Below are 22,685 nucleotides of genomic sequence, written 5' to 3' on the forward strand. Positions count from 1 at the left end.
TACACCAACATTAAAATAATCCAGGGATTACTGCATTAGCCTTGGCCCACTTTTGGAATTTACTACAAACCAAAAAGCATTTGAGACATAAAGACTACTGTCCCTGCACATAAAACAGTATCAACAACAACACAAACATTGAAACTGAATTGAAAGACTGAAACAAATAAAAATAATGAAAGAGGAAATAATTAAAATATGTGGAAATGTTAGTTACATACAGAGTTACAGTAGGGGGGCCAAAGGGCTCAACAGAAGGAACGTCCCTCCACTCTGCGCTGTGAGAGATGAAAATCCTCATCAATGCAAATGAGTGTTCAGAACCTGCCTGGGGAACCCTGCATGCGACCCACCACTCCCAGATAGCCAAGAGCACACAGGCGTTGACCTCCAAATCCTGTTGTCTTACACCAGTCTGCAGCAGCTCCATAGTAGCTCAGATAGAGATTCAGTTCTATCCTCAGATGCCTGGAGTCCCTTAACATCCCCATACTTTCATAGACTGCTGACGCCAGAGAAAATAAGGACACTTCTAATTCTGCTGCTGCAATTACCTGATTATAATGAGTCCCCCCCCATCTCTCTCTCTCTCTCTCTCTCTCTCTCTCTCTCTCGCTATCTCTTTCTCTCTTAATCACCCACCCACCCACACAGACAGACACACACACACACACACACACACACACACACACACACACACACACACACACACACACACACACACACACACTCTCCTTGTTACCATTGTTTTTTTTTTCATGACAGATTTGTCACTGGGTAGATTATGTTTTGGTGCGGTCCTCATGAATCCGTCTGTCAGTATCAGAGGGACAGTGTTTTGGAATGGCCTCACACCTATGACAGTATAAGGGGGGAGGGGGGGGAGTAGGGTGGGGGGGGGAGTAGGGTGGGTGAACCTCACTCCAAGCACACTGGGACCTCCCCGTCTATTAGACAGGCACTTCAGTGAAACAGTGGTCCTGGTAGAATGGAGGGTGAGAGAAAGGTATGGGGGTTTACCCTCAGCATGGGGTCGCTCTGACCCAATGGACCCTCATAGAACCCTGCTCTATGAGGGTCCACGGCCCTCCCCTTTTCAGACCCGCTCGGGTGGCCACTCAATACGCCTGTTGAAAGAACATTCAAACATAGGAAAAAGGAATGTTTTTAAAGAAACTCCCGAAAACGAAATAACATTGCTGCAATAGTTTTGGTAATGGTTTGATGTACCCATGAGTGAAATAGGTATAACAGTGGAGGGGAGTATTTGGTCTCAGTTAAACAGATGTGTAGTTTGTCCACATTGACTAATCATACTGTAGATGGCATGGGGCTTGCTGCTTGTAAAAGACACAATAACCCTGTGTTTGTCTTGTCAAGCAACTAATCGTCTGGTCCTGCAAGCTGTAGAAATGGCACCATTGCAATCTATGTGAACCATTGGGTATTTGAAGAATGACCCATTGAGGTCGTACTGTATATATCAGTGGGATATGGCACAAAAACCGACATTTAAAACCAAATATTTCAGCCTTTGAAGTACAGTATTTGTGGCATTTACACTTACGGAAGGGATAGCCTATTTGGTTCCATGTTACATTTCCCATGATTAGAAGAAAATAGTCTTGTTCAATCAGGCCAGGCTCCCCTCCTTCCGTTGCTGTAAAGCAGTCTTAGCCGATAGCCTCTGCCCAAACGAGCGTGCACATTCATGAATGCTGCTGCCTAATTAGAATGCCTAATGGAAGCACAGTGGAAGGACAAGCCTGCAATAGTAAGTGTTGGATAAGAACACAGTGTAATACTATGGAAGTAGGGAGAGGCTTGGGACAGGGTCCAAGGCCATGAAAGGTTCATGTTAGTGTGCTCCATGTACAGTTAGCATCAGAGCATAGGGAGCTAATGTCAACAGTGGAAGGTCGTGACATTTACATATGGAGGAGGTATTCAAATATCAGCGGCAGAGAATATCGAAGTAACTCAAATTATTGAATGGCAGGAATAATTTTCAATTGTATACCATACATGAAAATAGACAAAACAAATATACACCACCCTCCAAACAATGATGACAATGATGATTTGTAAAAAGTAGGAAAATGTTAAAGAAGGCAAGAGACAGTGTTAGTGTTTAGATGATTGAGGTCAGGTATATCTTCAGTAGTCTTGTGAAGCCATGCCTCTAAATTGCGATGTTCTCAAGCCAGGTTACATCTACAGTAACCACACAGTTTATTCAGGACCGACTAAACACACATTGTTAGAAGTGTTACTCCAAACAACAACAACATACTATAGAGTATGTTTCAGAAGTAGTTATTCACTGTCTTACTAGCGGATCAGCTTCCTGTATAGCCTCTGCTAAATTGTCAAACAGAATTGTGTTATGGTGCATTGCTATGGCGAAACAAATGCATGCTCCAAAAGCCGCATTATTCTATTTAAGGGGAAAAAGCTCTTGGTTTGCGTTAAGGAACACAATACATCAATTATTCAGTAGTATTTGCATTTGCATTGTAATTTGCATTCTTTCAGATTAAAGAGAATGGGGTAGGAGGCACCGCAACAAAGAGACTTCTGAATTCCTCTCCAAACCGTTTTACAGTGCCGTTGGTGAGGCACTGACGTGGAGTTTATTGTTCTATTTCTCCTGCTGCTTCGAGGTATACTGCTGAGATCAGTGGCACACATTTCAAACTGTTGTTTGATTAATAAAAGAAGGCAATGATGTTTAATGCTCGCTGGCTTTCAAATACCAAAAAGCCTTGTCATTAAAAATGAAGTGTGACACTCTGCAATGAGTGTGTTTGATTGACTATGTTGAGGTTCTGACTGTAATGTTTCTATCGTCTTTATTTATATTGCAGGGGCTCATGAGTCGGAACTCAAAAGAACAGGAGGCGCTGAGGAGTTGTCACATGGATTAAAAACTAGGAACGGGTGTGAAACGCAGCAGTACACACCAGACTAGATCCTGGCTATTATGTTTCATCTAAAAATAAAACATACTACAGACTGAGTTGAGCTAAAAGAACAGAACTCTGGTGCTCTCTAGAGAATACAGTACAGTGCATGGCCTGGCAATGGTAAGGCTGAGAGTATTGGGGCTTATAACATGGGGGCAATGAAATATAGAGGATGCCTATTCATTATGAATGAAATTAATGTGATTCAAATTCACCTACAAAGCTCTATATTGTCAGAAAAGTATTATATTTTAAGCACACCGTGTTTAACACACACACACACACACACAAACACACAAACACACAAACACACAAACACACCGACAAACACACTTCCGACACTCCACATTCCAACCCTATCATAGGCTACCTTTGATACAAATAAAACATGAGCTAAGTATATTATTGTGATGCTGATAACTATGTGAGGAATCATTGCAATAATTGTGATGGTTTAGAATGGATGTTTAAGGTTCAGTCTTCAAATTTGCTGACACTCGGATTATAAGCCATAATTACTCAAATCTCACAGATTGTTTCAATGTAACATGTAGGTTACTAGGTTACACAATGTTTTCCTTTTACTGACACACAGACAACAGCCCAACATCATGTACTTTCTATCAATTAAAAGAATCTTGTGAAAACACTGCTGGCTGGAGTGTTGTGTTTACACAATATATGTATTCTCTTATAATTGAAGCCATTTTATTGATATACATCTGAGATTGGCGGGATTTGTTTTTAGCACAGCATGGTACGGCATTATGGAACTCGAGAACATTGTCTATTTGTCTATGCGCCTACAGGAAATGTATATGTCTATGTACAATGCCTTGTACACAAAGACATAACCTTGCTGAAAATAGAAAAAAAGTTATATTTTTCTATGACCAGTTCACAGCAGCATAAGAGGAGGTGCAATGAAATTCTCCAACTGTTTATTGACAAAATAGTCTAAGCATCAGACAGTGGTTACCCTATACACCTGTACTACAGACAATACACCAGTGTGGTGTAAACACTACACTAAGTGGACATGTTTACTGAACATTCTCTGGAGAAATAGGAAGAGTATTCCTCTCTCGTGACAACCATTTCTACAGACTGTCAACGTTTATTCACACAACTAACCCTTTCTGTGTCTTCGAATACCATCCTTAATCCAGGCTAAGCTTTTACAAAAGGAACTTTGTGGCGTCAGAGGCAATATAATTCGGTGCATAAAAGCACATACATATCACATACTGTACACCTAACAGTAGGCCACATGACATTTCCAGAGATACATACAGTACCAGTCAAATGTTTGGACACAAACTTGCCAAGAGTGTGCAAAGCTGTCATCAAAGCAAAAGGTGGCTACTTTGAAGAATCTAAAATATAAAACATATTCTGGTTTGTTTAACACTTTTTTTGTTTCCTACATAATTCCATATGTGTTCCTTCATAGTTTTGATGTCTTCAATATTAATCTACAATGTAGAAAATAATAAAAAAATAAAGAAAAACCATTGAATGAGAAGGTGTGTCCAAACTTTTGACTGGTACTGTACACCTAACAGTAGGCCATATGACATTTCCAGAGATACATAGTTAAAAGCAACACATTTACAGCAACACAGTACAATAAAGTGCATTTAGTTCACAAATGGGGATGGAGGGGGGGGGAATCTGAGTGTGTGCTAAATTAAAGACCAGGAGCTTAAGAGGACCGCATGACTGCTGGCACAAAGGTAGAGCTTCTCGCCTGGTTCTAGGACAGAGACCATATCCTGCAGCCTGTCTAACATTGTGTATTATGCCCTTGCCTTTTTTTGTGCACCGTTTTTAGTGTAGGAGGTCTCTGCCCACTATCCTGCCTCTCACTGGCGTTACCCGCCAGCTCTGGTTCGTGATGGTGAGGGAACCAGACCAGGATGTTGTGCTGAATGTGTGTTATGTGATGTTAAAACTTTTGTCAGCAAAAGTTTGACTCCCTGAACACACATTCAGACTAGAAGTAATGCTTTTACGCATCTGAAAATTCCCATCACCTCCTACCACACCAACACAACCAAGCCTCAATCATCACTACGTCATCTATTGCTATATGTTCAATAGAGGAAAGTATATTGATTATAATGCCCCCAGTGAAGTGTTTTGTTTCTATTCTGATGAATAATTAGGCCTTTTCTTTATCCTATCCTGTCTGTCTGTCACAGCTCACAGGCCTGTACAACACAGCACTCATCTGACTGTCAGCCCCTACGTCCATAAGTTGCTAAATACACATACATATTTATATACCATTCATGAAGTAAACATTCATTGAAACTTAAGTGGCACTGACATCAAATATAAAGCATTTTCTGTATCTAAATTCCTTCTCGTTTGACAGACAGACCGGCATAAAAAAAAAAAGTCACGTGTATCTCACGTCTTCCGTTCTAGGGGGTCCTATAGTACGTTTACGGTGATCTGTAGAGTGCCTACACACAATGAAGGAATTGCATGCATTATTATGAATTCGCATTTGTTGTTGATAGATACATTTGCATATCAATTCATAGGGAATAAAGAATTACATTAGCCTTTTGTTATAAAGACAGCAACGCCCATATATTTGTTTTGGCAATCAGGCATATCTAGTTACGCCTATCTACCCAGAGTCTTAGCGTGACCTCTACTGCAGTTGAAAACATTCGGGAACCGAGGTTGAATCAATTGATGACAGGCGATGTGAAATAGACCTGCTTGGAATGGGTGCTTATATGATTTACCCATAAATTACACTTGAATATCACCAACGTTAAAAAGGCTTATGTGCTCCACGCCGCTAGATTTCCGACTCGGGGTGCTTAGTGTGACACTTGTCGGCGTTGAGTCCATTTCAGCTCCACTGCATCAACATGGTGAGTATGAGAGGTTAGCAAGACGGCTAGTCCGTTAGCTTGATCACCAGCCAGCAAGCTTGAAGACAGCGAACGACACCTTCAATGCAATGGATGACGAACACCTTTTTTCATCTGTACTGTACTTTGCCAAAACCCGTTATACTAATTCAATATTTTCGAGAGTTTTCAACCATGCATACATGCTGTCAGTGTAATTGTGCTCGCTAGCATGCTGCTAGCTATCCGCCTTGCTAGTAGCTAGCACGCTACACCTGTGCAGTCAGTGGCTGTCAAATGTATATATGAATATAGATAGCTAATCCATCATCTTTTCTGGTGCGGGTGATGACTGATTCTCAGATAGTACAATCCCGCGTTACCAGTTGTTTTACCTGTCTTCACCTTGAAATTGCCATTCATTGAGAAAGTCCAGCTTTTAGGCTGATGAAAAAGGTGTGTCCCTCACCTGGACACCGACTCGTTTTGACCTCGGAATGCCCTCTGTTTGTGAAGGATTTGTCTAGGTTAAATCATAATGTAGGTCAATCTCTATCATGAAAATGGTGCTGTGATATTGAATCTATCCCACTGAATCCCTATTCCACTTTCTCTTATTTCTTTATATTGAGGTGGCATATTAGATTCAAATCTCTAGAGAAACCTGTGGAGACCAACTTTCAGGGCTGCTAGTTTCAGGCCCATTCCCCCATGGCACTGCCAGCCAGAAATGCAACAAATGCAACAAACTGAAGCAGAATGTAGGCCTAGGTGACATCCAGGATCAAAACACCCTTAGTTCTTCTAGACCCAGACTTGTGTCTTGTTATCAATTTCTTTATTTTTGGTGAATGGGGTGTTGTAGGCTAGCTGTTCTGAGAAAATAATTTGATGTGTATTTAACATGCTAAGTGTCTTGCATGTACATTAGCATTTACATATTTATGTTAGTATTCATGGATATTGAGAGCTGACTCCTCTCAGAAAAGGTTATAGGCTATAGGCTTTACATTTGTACATTTCAAATTGGCCAGTGAAAGCCCAATGCAGAAGACATGGCAAGTTAAATCTGTAGTATTGCATAGGTAACCCTTATGGTTAGCCTAGTTGGAGGGAAAAATGCTGGAGTGATGAGTAATAGTATTGGAGAGAGCTGGCTGTCTGCTCTCCATTATCCAGGATGTCTTCTAACTAGCCCCTGGCTCTCTGCGGTGGCACTGTCACGCTGCACCTGTGACGCGGTCAACACGACTCCTCATTGACAAGCAGTAGAAACATTGACAAGAGTGCATACGATCCCATTCATTTCCGCCCCTGCAGGAGTAGGGTGAAGTAGGGTGGATAAATGACCAGTTTACAGGAAAATAATACATTTATTGGGTGTCCTGGTAATAACCTCAACTTAACCCACCAACTGTCAGAGAGCTTAACCGGAGAGCAAAGGAGTAGTGGAGATGGTATAACCTCCCTGGTCTCCAGTTGGTTTCAGGGGCAAGGTGGCAGTTGGACGATTGAGCTTTCAGAGCTAGTGGTTATTTCCACTGGGACCCCCCCTTAGCCCTCATTTGGTCCCTTTGTGGAGGGGTTCCTGCGGACTGGGCAAGATAAGAGAGTCCATGCTGGTTCAATTTCCCCAGGCCTTGAAGCCTTGTAGGGCTATGTGAAAGTCTCCTATGGAGAACGGTCAGTGTGTGTGTGTGTGCGTGTGTGCGCGTGCGCGCCTTTGACCCATATATCCTGAACATACTGTACTTTCAAGTGAAATTCCCTCTTGCCTGGTGTTGTCTGATACCAGAGGTCACGTGTCTCAAGACGCAAGTAGAGTGTAAATTGCCACATAAATTGGGACCCACTCCCCCTCTGTGCTTCCAGTAGAAGTATTGACTTTGGCTTAAAGAATGCACATCACACTGTGTGGTTCCTGGGGTCTCAACATCCATCCACCCCCCTGTCCCCCTCCCCCTTCCCGCATCTCCCCTCTAACATATCCATCATCTGTTCCCTTCCTTACTTGTGTCTGCCCACTGCTGACCTCCCTCCCTTTTGATCCGATAGTTGCACTGTTCACCAGATCCCTCTCTGAATCCGAGAACTAGAGATCTCTAAATCACTTATTTTCTCTGTAACCTGCATTGTTGTTGACGCTCACAGGGCTCTGGGAAGGTGCCACGTCAGCAGATTCAGCCGTTGAGTATTTTCTTCCACAGGAAAGTCTGGTAAAATTAGTCAATAAAAATGCACAACAGAGCCATTGTAAAACAGTCACACTTTCACTCACATTTATTCTCCCCTACACATGTTTATGACCTCATATCCTCTCTGGGGGTAACAGTGTCCCCAGCTGATGGAAAATGCAGTCCCTCGGCTCCCTAAGCACCTCTTTATGTATTCAGAGGGGAGAGGGCATGGATCAGGGTGGGATGTGGTGTTTGACTGTGTCAGGTGCTAACAATGTTGTTAGAAAGTCAGGTCCCTGATAGACTATCACATGACACAGTCCAGTGGATGGAGTAAGAGGACATGAGTGTCGTCACTCTACATTGGTAAAGATAAAGAGCTGATTCTGCCTTTTTAAGTTTGAGTGAATATTAGTCTGAATGTAGGCTACGGGGTTGAAATTGAACCTCCTGAGCTAAAGCCAAAGCTAGCTATCACAGGACCAGCAATTTCACTGATGACTGTTCTTAGCTTGGTGTCCTTAGCTAAGCATCACTGCTACTGAGAGGTCCACAGTTTGACAAGACACTTGGTTTTCTTACACTGATGGCAGTTTGTGGATGTGCTCCGTTGCCTCGAAGACACCAATAAAGTGGTCTCCCTTTTTTGTTATTGCAGCTGTATATCATATTTTTTAACTGGAGAGAAGAGGGGTGTGCGTGTTTGCAAGTTTACTGCTGTACAGTATGAGACTGAAACAGAAAACAATCCTAAATAGGCATTTTGGAGACCTTATTTCTTTGGGAATGTACTTGAATTGCCAGCGAATTGGAAGTGTACCATCATAAGTGGCTTACTAAGCTTTATTTAATTGTTTCCTAATATTTTTCCAATAATCCCTCTGGGAATTGGGTTTAGGCTGTGTGTCTCCTGTACAAAATTGGTTCATGTCCGAAAACATGATGTGCGACAACTCCTCTAGTGGCACAGGAAATTGTTTTGTTATTTCCTCAGTTGCTCTCCCCTCAAAAATCCATAACTGTTATCTTCAAAGGAAAGTAGCCTTAGTCAGGAAGCATGGAGGAAAGAGAACATGGATGAGGTGAACTCTTCACTTAAGGCACAGTTTTGCAAAGTGATTTCTTCACCTCTCTTTTGTTGTCCCCTAAAGTCAGTTCAGTTCAAAAGTTGTATCCATGTTTTGGGTTTTTATGAATAGGAGCTCACATTAAGTTTAGAGGTATGTGTTCAATGGGACAATTAGCCTAGCCCAATCTCTCTCCCTCTCTTTGTCCCCGTTGAAGGTCACCCACTAGGCTACCTTTCCAAAGTGGATGTACAACTAATCAAAATGCAAACACGAGATGCTGCCATTCTTCTGCTTGCAGTGAACACATTTGTGACGTTCCGTGCTACAGAATAAGAGTTTTCTTGAATATGGACTTAAGACCATGTATGGCAACGTTTTATCACTGAAAAGAGTAGGTCTAGATCTAGCCTGTGTTATTACTTTCAGCCCACGTTTTACACCCATTGGAATTATATTCAATCAAGTGCAAACATCCCTGTTATGCCAGTAGATGAGCATACCATGCAATCAAATCCCAAAGGAAGGCCACCCACACAGGTTGAAGAACATTGTCATTGGCTTTGTGGAGCAGTCGATGCCTCCCGCGTCACCCCGCTGCCCTTTCATTTTGCAGGACAATCATATTCAGCATAGAATATGCGGCCATCAATTACCTATGTCCTCCTCTTGGTCTGACACCACCCTGTACTTCATGACATGCCAGCGATGTAGTTAGAACCCCCTCATGTAGATCGGTTCTGAGAAGCACCTGTGCAGTGGCTGGTTGCCACGGCGATCTGAGGTGGATGATTTAAAACGCCCCAACGTTGCCTCTCCAGACACGTTGGTGAACGTGAAAAGAGGTCAACAGTATTCATGGTCATCCAACACAGTCTCTAGGAGTTGAATAAGAGATGCTTAGTGGTGGAAGCAGTGAGGTGAGCGGTAGGCCTGTTAGTTAAGTATGTTAGTACAGAAGGACTTCTGGACCCAGGTTCACGCTTGGTAGGCGCAATGTAGCCAAACGATTTGCTTTGAAAAACTAAAATGTGTGTTCTTATTCGGCCGATTCTGGTTGGGCTAGTACCCTCCTCCTTGTTTCACTTGTTTTTGAAAATACGTTGTGCCGACTGAGCGGTTTTTGCCGTAGTTTGCCATGTCCTTGCGCTTATAGAGCCGGTCTTTTTTATTTTTTTACCAAGACCACTGATTACTCCCTTTGGGTGAGTCATTATAAAAATGGTAATAGATTCCAATGCAGGAATGGTGGGGTTTTTTCCCCCTCTTGATTCTACCAAGCTATTCTCAATGTTGCTGCCACTTGATCAATACAGCTGCAAGTCTGAGTGATGGAATTCCATATTACATTTAGACATTATTCTGACAAGACGAAACATGAAATGACTTATCTCTATGTGGAGCCAGAGAGCAGTAACTGCATGTCATTTCGGTCCCAATTCCTATTTGAATATGATTTGATTTGTTTTCCCTCCCTCAGGGTGTGATCGGTGTGCAGCTGGTGGTTACCATGGTAATGGCCAGCGTAATTCAGAAGATCATACCTCATTATTCCTTCGCGAGATGGCTACTCTGCAGTGGCAGGTAATGTAGAACAAACTCTACCTGCGTTTCTGACAGTGTCCTAAGTACCTCCCCCGATTTAATCTCCTCTGTAGTTTGCCTTCGGAACAGTTTATTTCAGAGGAGTCCTAACAATGTGGAACAGAGTGTTTTGCTCTACTTGTAAACAGTCTCCTTTTTTCATTGTTTGCTGAAAGGGAGTTTTTCAAATATTTCATCATTAAGTTGCATTGGAAAGACCAAAGGGCATCATCAAATATTGGGACGACCCGAGAGGACTGGATGAATAAAAATAAAACGCCCGCCTCGTTTCGCCTAATTAGCTCCATATGTGTTTTTTGAGTAAACAGCTTCTCAGAACACTTAATAATTCATCAGTGCTTGTTTTTTTTTGTTTTTTTTCCCCCCCTCTTCCAAGGGCTGTTGAAGTTTTTCAAAAAACTTTTGCCCAAGCAGGAGGCCCGGAGTGTCGCTCCAGAGAGTTCCGCAATTAAGTTTCCCGTAATAAATAAATAAACATGAAAAACAAGCCTTCTCTCCGCCCCTCCCTCATTCCCTCACACACATATGCCTCTCAGGGCCAGTGACAAGTGGGTCTCTAAACAAAGTTAAAGAGGTTGCCTGAAATGTTAGTCTTCAAAAGGCTGCACTTAAATTAGTTTCTGTTTTAAGTCCGGCCCTCAAGGAATGTGATAAACTACCCTCTTTGTACACCCGCTAGCTATTGTTTGTAGAAGTGTATTAGAACACTTGAAAACATCCAATATGCTTAATGCTGTGAGAAATAGATTTTTTTCCCACAAAGGTCCTTCTCAATTGCCAATTGATGCTCATAATCATGTTACATCAAGGCTTAAAGGCATTTTGACTAAAGTGTATTTATGCATTTTTGATATGGACAGTTGTAAAAGCTTAGTTTTGTCTGTAATTTTGCTATTATCTTTGCTTCGAACAACAAGCTATTAACAGTCAATCTGATACCTGAAGGAATATGAAGGAGTTATGTAATGTCACTCCTCATACTCTTCCTGAAGGTGCACATGTTATGCAAAATCTGATTTAACTGACGATTTCCAGGATCAGGGATCGCCGCTGTAGACCACAGCCTGCCTGTGTTATTCACTTGCTTCCTCCCTCTCTCCTTTCTCAGTCTGCGGTGGTACCAGCACCCCACAGAAGATGAGTTGAGGAGCCTCGCCGGAAAACAACAAAAAGGAAAAAACAAGAAAGACAGGTAGATTGGGCGGATGGGTGGGGGAGGGAGGGAGGGCAGAGGAGTGGGGGGGGGAGGGCAGAGGGGGGGGGGGTGGCAGTGGCAGCACAGAGGGGTACGAGTGGTGCCTCTTTCATCAGGGAGAAATAAAAAGACGATACCCAGACATTTCAGAGGGACAGAGAACACAGGCCCGTCAGCGCAGAGATGAAGCTGATGTGTTGAGGAGACTCGTTTAAGGCTTGTTTGAAGTCTCTTTTTGTTGAGGACTGAAGTCTCTTTTTGTTGTTTTGTCTCTCTTCCAAGTGCTTGGCGCTCTAAGCTTAGCTTAGAATGGGTCCTGTCTTCTAGCTAGATGGTTCATTTGGTTAAGCTCTGGTTGGTTGGTCGGTCGGTCGGATAGACAGACCAAGCCATCGGCAGCCATCACATTCCAGTTGTGTATACATGAGGTTGGGACCTTTCCAACAGAACCAGTTCTTTGTCAGGGTTAAGTAAGTAGGAGCTATGACTATGTGGACAATGTTCCTAAAGCAAGTTATGAACAGAGGAGCCTCTGTATGGTTGTGATTCGTCAGTGACAAATGACACGTTTCATTCGTAATCTGTGTTGCCGCTCGCCTCGAACAGAAGCCGCGCCATGGCGACGTAGAATGTCCTCAAACTGTTGAATTGAACTCACTGACGTTAACCTTATTCTTACAGCCCCACACGTTTATCCAGACTCCACCTTGGGGCCCCTGTTTTTTTTTTTTGTGGCCTAATCTGATTCTTTAGTCTACATTGGGGCAGGTCGGAGCTCAACGCCACTCTTTTGCTAATCCTGCAAAGCACAAAAAGACGGACCACTGTCCTTTTGCCTGCTCTCGCTACGCATGCGGCTCCGCAGCTTTTGTCTCTGTGCTGACTCCCTGAGCAGAGGGGTGATGCCAAGACCCCCGTTTTTTGTTTTTTTCCAGTCAGGTGCCCCAGAGATGAGAACTGTCAAGGGCATGTTTGGCCCTGGTCTCTCGTCGTGGTATTGTCCTCTTGAACAAACACAGCCCCCTGCGCGTCAGGGAGGCCCAGCAAGAAAGGTTTGCAGGAACAGCTGGCCCCAGCCCCAGCCCCACATCGCCCCCGTAGGCCCCCCCTATCCCATCCCACTGCTCTCAGCAGTCTGCAGTATTTATCCCTGGACATACCCGCTTCAGACAAATACAGCCCTTTGACAAAATATTTAATTTTTGTTAATTTATTAAATATATGGGATTATCTTTCTCCACTAATCCTCAATACAAAGAGCTCACATCAGTGCTAGATGCTGTTTGGCGGGTATATAGACGCCAGTTTGAGGAAAACCGCATGAGGCCAGCCAGGTGTAGCGGCCGTACGGCATGGTTGAGGTCACAGAGAGACACCTGGCTTTTTGTTGGTTCTTACAGATGCCCAAATGTCCTCATTCAGGTCAGTGTGTGATTTTAGTCCGATGTATGTTGTGCTCCACTTTAGGGCAGGTAGCAGACGAACATAGCAGTGATTTATTTGCTCTTCCCTCATTCAAGGTTGGAGTGTGACCAGTTTACCAGGACAATCCTGTGCAATGCTGCTATACTACAGCTGCTTGCGTTATTGACAGCATATTGTCTCCATGTTCTTCAAATTTCTTCCTCTTATTGATTTGTGGCTCTGTCTTTTGTCCCAGGAGGAACAATGGCCACATAGACAACAAGCCTGTGACCATTCCCAAGGACATTGACCTGCAGCTGGAGACCAAGTGTATCACGGAGGTAGACACATTAGGTATGAGCTGTCACATCGATTTGGATTTTGTTTGAACATTTCCCAAACCTGTCCTGACGTATTTTGATGTTCCCCAGATTCTCCATTCTGAATATTAGCCTATTGCAATCAGCGATACGCGATATTTCGGCCATCATATCTGTAATCAGCAGATAATGGCTTAAAAGCATGTTATCGGGCATGGGGCAGATAATGTATTTATTGCTGACATTGTATAGCATTAACTAGCGATATTATCAGGGAAATATCTAATAGCGTATTGGCTCAGAAATGATTTCTCAATCAATAATGCTGTCCCTTGGGGGCGCTTAGCGGCGTAGAACACTAATGCGCTTACCACGTAATCGCAAGGTTCCTGGTTCGATTCCGACCCTCGACTTATCTTGCATGTCATCCCTCCTCTCTCTCACCCATCCTTCCTGTCAATCTCTACCGTCTCTATCCCCAATAAAGTAGAAATGCCCTAAAAACATATTTATAATAATAATAATAATAATAATGCCGTCCCTCCTTCTCTCTGCAGCGCTGCACTACTTCCCAGAGTTCCAATGGCTGGTGGACTTCACAGTGGCCGCCACGCTGGTGTACCTGATCACAGAGCTGTACTACGCCGTGGCCCAGCCCACTGGAGAGATGAACATCAGCGTGGTGTGGTGCCTGCTCGTGCTGGCCTTTGTCATGTATCCTTCTATGTCAGTCAATCAATCACATTACACCTAAATAACACTTTTTACAAGGGCATGGGTTGTCGGTGTTGAAGTACATCCGTTGTGATGGCGATGTTGGATACGCCAGAGCAAATATATATACAGTACCAGTGAAAAGTTTGGACACACATTCTCATTCAATGGTTTTTCTTTATTTTGTATTCTTTTCTACATTGTAGATTAATATTGAAGACATCAAAACTATGAAGGAACACATATGGAATTATGTAGTAAACAAAAAAGTGTTAAACAAACCAGAATATGGTTTATAATTTAGATTCTTCAAAGTAGCCACCTTTTGCTTTGATGACAGCTTTGCACACTCTTGGCAAGGTGTGTCCAAACTTTTGATATTTTTTAAACCTTTAATTTTAGTCACAGCTTCTCGTAGCGTCTTTGACTTTATTCATTCCACGTTCATTCGAACCCTCCCTCTGTTCCTACCTGTTGGTGGGGGAGGTTAACATCCATTTGTCTGCGAGAGCGAACAAATCAGAGAGCCTTGATTATGCCTGAGCTCCATTTCAGCCGTGGGAGAGCCCCAGCAGTCAGCCCGCCCGTCCGTTGGCACTGAAGTGGCCGTAAACTGACAGGCGAAGCTCCCGGTGACTACATGTCTGCCTGCTACCTGCTACTTTCTTCCGCCAAACGCGTCACCAAATCATACGCATTATCCCCCCGCCACAGTCTGCAGGGATCAATCTTTTCCCACGCTCCCTGGCTGAGTGCGGGGATCTGCGCACCCATTTCCTGCCTGCTGCGGAAGATTGGAGGCCCAATTTTCACAGCCCACCGGACTGATTTGCCTGGGAAATGGAGAGACTGACTGGGGAGGGGATGGGATGGATGGGAGCATGGAAGAGGCTGGGTGGATGATGATGATGATGTGTGTGTGTGTGTGTGTGTATATATACTGGGAGTTTTGGAGACACAGTGGCTGTAGCCAGATGACTTGCTTTGTGAATCTGTCTAACATGTCTGTGATGAAGTGGGACTTAGATAAGATTAGATAAGACTGCAGCATTAGAGTGGGACTTCACAGAACTTGAACTCTTGAAGTTTAGAGAAACATATTGCTGTGGCTTAATATTGAAATGTCATAATTTTTATGTATTCAATATTAATCTACAATGTAGAAAAAAATAAAGAAAAACCATTGAATGAGAAGGTGTGTCCAAACTTTTGACTGGTACTGTATGTGTGTATATGCCATTTACCTGACGCTTTTATCCAAAGCAACTCATTGCAGTGAGTGCATACATTTCAGTATATATGGTCCCAGCGGGAATCAAACCCACAACCTAAGCGTTGTTAGCGCCATGCTCTACCAACTGAGCCACAGAGGACCACACATTTTAGTCATTTAGCAGAAGCTTTTTAACAGGAAAGGCAGGAATGCTTTTGATGGCTCTCCTGGTCTCGTTGTCTATTGAACTGACATTAGTGGCTCACTCTCTAACAGCTCAGACAAGGCCAGTGCATTGCTCTTTTGAGAGTGGCTAGACTCCAAGTTGTCGGGAAGCTTTTATAATCGACCTTCAGTATTCAGGATATGAACCCCAGAATAGGGGACCCAATCAGATTCATTACCTCTTCCTAAAACGGACAGCGACATTGGCCTGCTGTCACCACTAGGCCATGTTCAACAAAGGCAGAGGTTCACCTCTGAAGGCCAGCTCTGGAAGCACGCTGTGTCCCTGGACCACAGCAGCCCTGGAACGGCATAAAAGGCCATTCCAGTACTGAGGCAGGCAGACCCCCACTAATGTACCACAGCCCTACAGTACCTGTGTGTGTAGGCCGGAGGGTTCAGTGTGAGGTACACTGACTACTTCCTATTTGTCAGATGTTAACGAGTGGTAGTGGTGGGCACCATTATCGATATGATATTGAAGTCAGTCGATATCGATAAGAGTGTGTGATACCGCGATATCTCTTCCGATTTACACTATCCTGAATAGTGTAAAAAGGAAGACGTGATTCATGCAGTTGTAAGATACAGGCTGTTTCCTTATTCATTCTGATGCTTGCGGGCGGCGCTGTTTATAGCTGCCCTGCAGAGGAATATGATTCACATTCATACGTAATTTCATCAGCCTGGTTTTTCCTGCTGTTGTGTTTCCTTAACCCTCTGGCCCCTCAGCAAGGCCCTCTTCTCCCTGACGGCCCACTACTTTAAGCTGGAGGAAGGCGGCGAGCGTTCGCTCTGCATTACCTTTGGCTTCTTCTTCTTCGTCAAAGCCATGGCCATCCTCATCGTCACTGAGAACTACCTGGAGTTTGGCTTGGAGACTGGTGAGTGGCCTGTCATCCTTCAGTAATCCTTTGTTTTACTGCAGCTTGTGTACCCGGTGTTTACTATGTAACTATGCAGTAAGTATTTGGTAGCAAGGGGTACTTTCTGGTGCTGACTTCAGTGATTACAGCACAGTTGGTAATGACCCAATACTAAATGGCACACAGAGGTGAGTTAGTGAGTCTAAAAGAAACAATGTGTAATGATAACATTGCAAATATCAGGTCATTTTACCCGGCACTTTCTAAGTAAGAACCTGCGTAATACATGTTTTCATTTTTGTTTAGGTTTTGCAAATTTTTCTGAAAGCGCTCTACACTTTCTGGAGAACCAGGGTCTGGACTCCCAGTAAGTATGAGCATTATCTATGTGCCTTTGTCAAGAGTCGAATTTTATTATTATTATTATTCTACTACATTAAAGAGTCAACATTCAAATTAACATAATAGAGAGAGTGTACTTGTTTATGTTTGTATGTTATACGAATGAGAGACAAACAATGCCCTGATATGTTATTTTCCCCAGGGGCCCGATATCCAAACTCACCTTCAAGCTGATCCTGGCTCTGCTCTGCTCTCTGATTGGTGCATTCCTGACTTTCCCTGGCCTGCGGTTGGCCCAGATGCACTTGGACGCCCTCAACCTGACCACAGCCAAATTCACACAGTGAGTCGGCCCCCTCTCTCCCTTTCAGGCCTCACTCCGCCGGACCACAGCAACCCAGTTGTTCTTCTCCCATCCTTATGGGTGGGCAGGGTTAGGTCTGTTTGAATGTCAATATGGTGCCTTGGGTTCGGGATGGCTGCAATATGCGTGTCAACGCCACAGTTAATTATAGGGCTTACCTGTGGATGATGTTCTTAAAGGACCAGTATGTAGGTTTCAGCTTAAAGACAGTGCTAAATGACCATGATAAATCGGTAGCTATACACACTGTACTGGGGTGTACTGTAGCATATAATGGAAGGTGCTAGTAGCATGTCAAGGAGCCGCATCAATAGACATTGAGGACAGTTGATGGGAAATGCTTTGTTATTGATGTACCCTGTGCTCTTTAGCACTCCTGGATGGTGCCAAGCTGATGCCTGAGGCTACTGTACCTTTGTACCTGACTGTTTCCCCCCCTCCCCATTCCTCTCCCCTAGGACCTTGCTTCATATCAACTTCCTGGCTCCTCTTATTATGGTCTTGCTGTGGGTTAAGCCCATAACTAAGGACTACTTCCTGAACCCTACCCTGGGGAAGGATGGTGTGCCTTTGTAAGTTAACAAACTCTTTGTCTTATTTATTTGGCGTTCTGCTTTTTGTGTCTCTTTTAGTTGCTATCACGATAAAGCACATTGTTGAAAGCACACCAAACTCGAGGTCAAACGAATCAGCCCTGCCCAAAATGTAAAGTTTCAAGAAGTTGCATCATGTCAAGCGGCCTCCGTTTACAATAAAGAATGTATCTTTTTTTTGTTTTTTTGAGTCATTTCTCCTTCACCCTTCTCTCCTTTCTTTTAATCCTCGCACACACTAACACTCTCTCTGACACTGCTTCTCTACCAGGATGTCTGAGGAGACGTACGATACCTTGCGGCTATGGGCTATCCTGCTGCTGTGTGTGCTGCGATTGGCCATGATGAGGCACCACCTCCAGGCCTACCTCAACCTGGCCAAGAAGGGCGTGGATCAAATGAAGAAGGAGGCAGGACGCATCAGTACAGTCGACCTACAGAAGATGGTGAGTGGCGGCATGGGCGGGCCAATCGTCGGTCAGATGCATGTGCAATGTATGAGAGGAACAATGGCGTAGTGTAGTCTTCTTAACAGTTTGTGACTCTTTTGCTTTCTTTTTTCCTCCGCTCTCAGGTGGCACGTGTTTTCTATTACCTGTGTGTGATCGCACTGCAGTATATGGCACCCTTGGTGATGTTGCTGCATACAACCTTGCTGCTAAAAACCTTAGGTGAGTTTGGCCATCAGAAATAATAATATCGATTCCATAAATGATTGACCTTCATAACCGATTGTTAACCCACCATGGTACTAATTCCTGCCCGAAATCTTCCCTCTCTGTTATAGGTGGGCACTCCTGGGGGGTGTACCCTGAGGAGGACCTCCCCTGCCCTTTGGAAATGAACTCTGACCCTGTCACGGTGGTAGCAGCACCAACAGCATCTCCAGATGCAGGGGTGGAGGCACAGGCGTCAGTGGCTCAGCTGGCAGTAGCCCTCGGGGGCCTGCGGACGGTCTTCAGCCCGATGCTCTTCCGCGGTGTCCTCTCCTTCCTCACCTGGTGGATCGCTGCCTGTCTGTTCTCCACCTCCCTCTTTGGCCTCTTCTACCACCAGTATCTTATGGCTGCATAACAGTGTCACCCGCCACGGGGGCCGTGGTGCCCCACAGGGGTCTATTCTTGGCCCATTCAGAAAGTGACTGTGTGGGGCCCTAGTGACAGCTCTCCTCCCCTCAGCCCAGCCCTGACACTCATGACCATATCAGCAGAGCTCCTGGTTCACCCCCCCCCCAGTGCTTCCTCCATGGATGACTCTTAAACTGTCATTCTTTTATTACTACCTTTTTATTTGGAGAGCAGGATTCACAAACTTTAACAAAGAGAACTAATATGAATGAAAATAATTATAATGTGTGTGTGTGTGTGTGTATGTGTGTGTGTGTGTGTGTGTGTAAAGTCTTAAGTCGAGACTGGAGGAGGGATGGGCAACCTGTGAGTTCTGAATGGGCGGTTGAGCTAAACCAGCCAATGGAAGGTCACCGCTGCTTGCCCGTCGTGTTTGGGGAGGAGACAGCCCGAAGTAGTAGAGTCGCACTGGAAAAGGAGCAGGAGAACAAGGAGGAGGGGAGATCCCTCATTGAAGTCCCGTTAACTTGAAACTAATAATGTGGAATATGTCTAAACCGACTGGCTACTAAGGACGAACATAGGTTTTTTTTTTTTTAAATGCTATGTGTTCGTTATGATTTGTGAAGTATTTATCTCCCCCCTTATTCTCTCCCTGGTAGAAACTGAGCCATATTGAAAGAGCTGAGACAGAATGTTGCCCCTTCTGACCAGTTGTAATGACAGAAAGAGAGGGCAGCACATGGAGTCTGGTCAAGGGAACTGTGTGTGTGTGTGTGTGTGTGTGTGTGTGTGTGTGTGTGTGTGTGTGTGTGTGTGTGTGTGTGTGTGTGTGTGTGTGTGTGTGTGTGTGTGTGTGTGTGTGTGTGTGTGTGTGTGTGTGTGTGTGTGTGCGTGCGCGCGAGTGAGCATGCGTACACAAGTGTACCTGTGTGTGCATCTGTACATGGGCATGTGTGCGTCATTTGAATGCGAGTTCGATCCCTGCTGTATGTTGGCATAAACCTGAAAGGGCATTTTGATGGAGAGGAGAGGGTATGCCAACCACTGAGTATAAGCTATGACCTCTTTTCCTCCTCCCCATCCACCCCTTGTAGGGCCAGTAGAACAACTCTTCTGTTTTTATTTGATGGATCAAATTAAGGATTCATAGATTATAATTAATTTTTATTTGAAAGAGGTGCCAAGTAAGTGTCCCCCAGCAATGGTTTGGTGTCTGCTAGTGTTCAACATAGAGCACCCCTGCGGCCTTCTGTCTTTCTGGAGTACAGATGGCTCGACTGTTATCCAGTGATTATGAGTCAGAAGTACTCATTCATATACACTAGGGTTTGTGTTCTTCACACTATTTCATAAGCTTACTGATGCATTCACATCACTCACACTGCTCATTCAGCAATGTAGGCAGGTGGTTCTGGACACTCAGACTGTCTACTTGAACTTCAAGGTTTGATTTCCTGAATTGGTATCCTGAAGCTGACACTATATGGAATACTTTCATCATGGTAGCAGCACCATATCAGATGACGACAAAATCATAATTTGTTTGGTTTTAACACTTTTTTTTTTTTTTATGTCTAAAGTCTTATCTACTCGTTTCTCTCTCTGCATTGAAAAATGGGGAGTATGCACACAATGAATGTATCAATCCTGCCTACTTTTAGATTGTTCTTATGATGAAAATGATTGGTGTGACTGAGTTAATTTTAATCCTCCCAATGTTAACAGCTGCATTTGCCTCCTGTTCCCCTCACAGTACCTATCCACTATATTTGAAACAGTCCCACACTTTGTGTGACAAGGTCAACGGAAGATTCTATCAACTTCTCTGAATACCCTGTTCTCTTTTTTTCTTTTTTTTTTCTTTTTTTCTTTTTTGTGGCCTGTACACATTTCTAATCTTAACACCAAACAATGTATTCTATTATTGGAGAGTGTGATTTTTACTTTATTTTTTTTGGTAATGATTTGTAATCAATTCAAAAATGTCTTAAAGACAAATCAGTTTGAAAATTGTATCTTTGATTTTGATTAATTATTCCTATGATATGTCAATCGAGAAGTAGCTGGGATACTTTAACAATCCATTAGCCAGAAAAGGCATTGTTCGTTTGTACGTCACATCTTGAGTGTTACTTTTTTATCTCAATGTCTGAGTTCACACAGTTACGTATGAAAGGTATTGCTATGAAACGTTATTCTTCCATGTATTTATTATTTCTGGTTAAGTTTGTGCTTAATAAATTAAAAATCATTACAATGTCTTTTTTGAATTTGGTTTCGATGTCAAGAATTTTTATTCATTGACTTTTCGAAAAAAAAAAACAGGTTTGTTGTAAGTATTCTGAGGCTAGAGAGATCACAAGAGGAAGGAATAAAGAGGACAACCAGCCATGACAAACCCCTTCTCATAAGCTATGCTAATGGGTGGCAGTTGGATGTCACTGGACAGGCATTGGTATGGTACAGTTACAGTAGTAATGAAGTTGGTCATAGAATATCATGATCAAGTTGGGCAGCGCTTGGATGACTTAATCCGGAGGAGGTTTGGTCATGAGTCTTCACAGTGTCTGTCAAAGCCAGATATTAATTCATCAATTCATCATACATGGCCAGCCCAGTGCAACACATGAGCCTGCCCTCTCTGGGTTACAATGGTATTCTATGTAAGTGAGAGTGTTCAATTCAACAAAACGTTGTGGACAACTTCAGAAACGATGCCTTACCTACCAAAGACACTCCTATGTAGATTTCTCCTTTTGCTGTCCCTCTCTGCCTTTCCCTCTGTGTGCCCCTCTCTCCTCACCTCAAAACCACACCGACAGCAGCGTCATTCGGTCCTGTTGGAATCCAATTTTGAGAAAAAAGCTTTCCTTTTGGCATGCTGTGTGTAAAGTGTAAAGGTTCCTTGGTTTTATGTAAACTCTTAAACAGGCAAATAACTACTTATTTTTACGGAGATGAAAATTGACTGATTTTATACATTGTCTGAGTCTTGAAAGCTGTAGATTAACTTGAATAAAGTGGCATTTGTTTTGTAGTTCCTTTTGTCTACGTGTTATTTTTTAGCCTTAATATTTTGCTGATCATGTTCACTTGGTTTTGTCTCAATGAGGTAAGTAGCCTTTTGGTGGGGAATCTGATGTCAGCAATCTTGTTGGAAACACCTCTTCAGATATCCAAAATGGATCACCCTTCATCGATCCAAAATGGCTGCCAGGCATCACCCAGGTGGCGTTGAAACTCCTCGATAGTCCGGCTCTTGGCCCTCCCTTTTGTCAGCTGCGGAGTGGGCAGGCCCCGCTGATCCGCCCTCTGGTTCTCAGGTTTCTGAAAGCCTTATTTATTAACGATACGTTATTGGCTGTGGATTGGATGATTTTACTTCATACAACTTAAATCGCTTTGAGACCTAGTGAGAAGTGCTATATACAGTGCCTTCAGAAAGTATTCAGACCCCTTCACTTTTTCCACATTTTGTTGTTTTTTCCACATTTCTTTTCCAAAGGCACTGTATTCCATTCTGTATCATCATTCCAAATACACCACTGCTTCTGTTTTGACAAAGGGACCACTATCTCCCAAAAAGCTATACAGGCTTTCTCAAATTCTGATTCAGAAATAAATGTTAATAGCATGTGTAACCAGTTGACCAATTGTTATTTTTAAGTAAAATGTCGGTCGCCGTCCTATT

At 43.5% G+C, this 22,685-nt stretch overlaps 1 protein-coding gene across 1 annotated transcript; it reads left to right on the forward strand.

Annotated features, from left to right (window-relative positions):
- Positions 1 to 5,697: 5,697 nt before the first annotated feature.
- tmem161b (transmembrane protein 161B) lies at positions 5,698 to 22,031 on the forward strand. The gene is made up of 12 exons (XM_083673706.1): positions 5,698 to 5,860; positions 10,564 to 10,667; positions 11,797 to 11,880; positions 13,544 to 13,641; positions 14,165 to 14,321; positions 16,492 to 16,643; positions 16,932 to 16,992; positions 17,170 to 17,310; positions 17,790 to 17,903; positions 18,196 to 18,370; positions 18,499 to 18,595; positions 18,712 to 22,031. Exons 1-12 carry the CDS (start codon positions 5,858 to 5,860, stop codon positions 18,996 to 18,998), a joined length of 1,473 nt encoding a protein of 490 aa, XP_083529832.1. The 5' UTR covers positions 5,698 to 5,857; the 3' UTR covers positions 18,999 to 22,031.
- The last annotated feature ends 654 nt before the right edge of the window (positions 22,032 to 22,685 follow it).

The sequence above is a fragment of the Argentina silus genome, assembly GCF_951799395.1.
Source record: "Argentina silus genome assembly, chromosome: 7".
NCBI classification, from domain to species: domain Eukaryota; kingdom Metazoa; phylum Chordata; class Actinopteri; order Argentiniformes; family Argentinidae; genus Argentina; species Argentina silus.

What these genes read in the sequence shown, in the direction of transcription:
- tmem161b (XM_083673706.1), top strand. An exon ending in TGGCTACTCTGCAGTGGCAG is followed by an intron (nt 10,668 to 11,796) that starts GTAATGTAGAAC and finishes CTCCTTTCTCAG; the next exon opens with TCTGCGGTGGTACCAGCACC. An exon ending in AACCAGGGTCTGGACTCCCA is followed by an intron (nt 16,993 to 17,169) that starts GTAAGTATGAGC and finishes TATTTTCCCCAG; the next exon opens with GGGCCCGATATCCAAACTCA.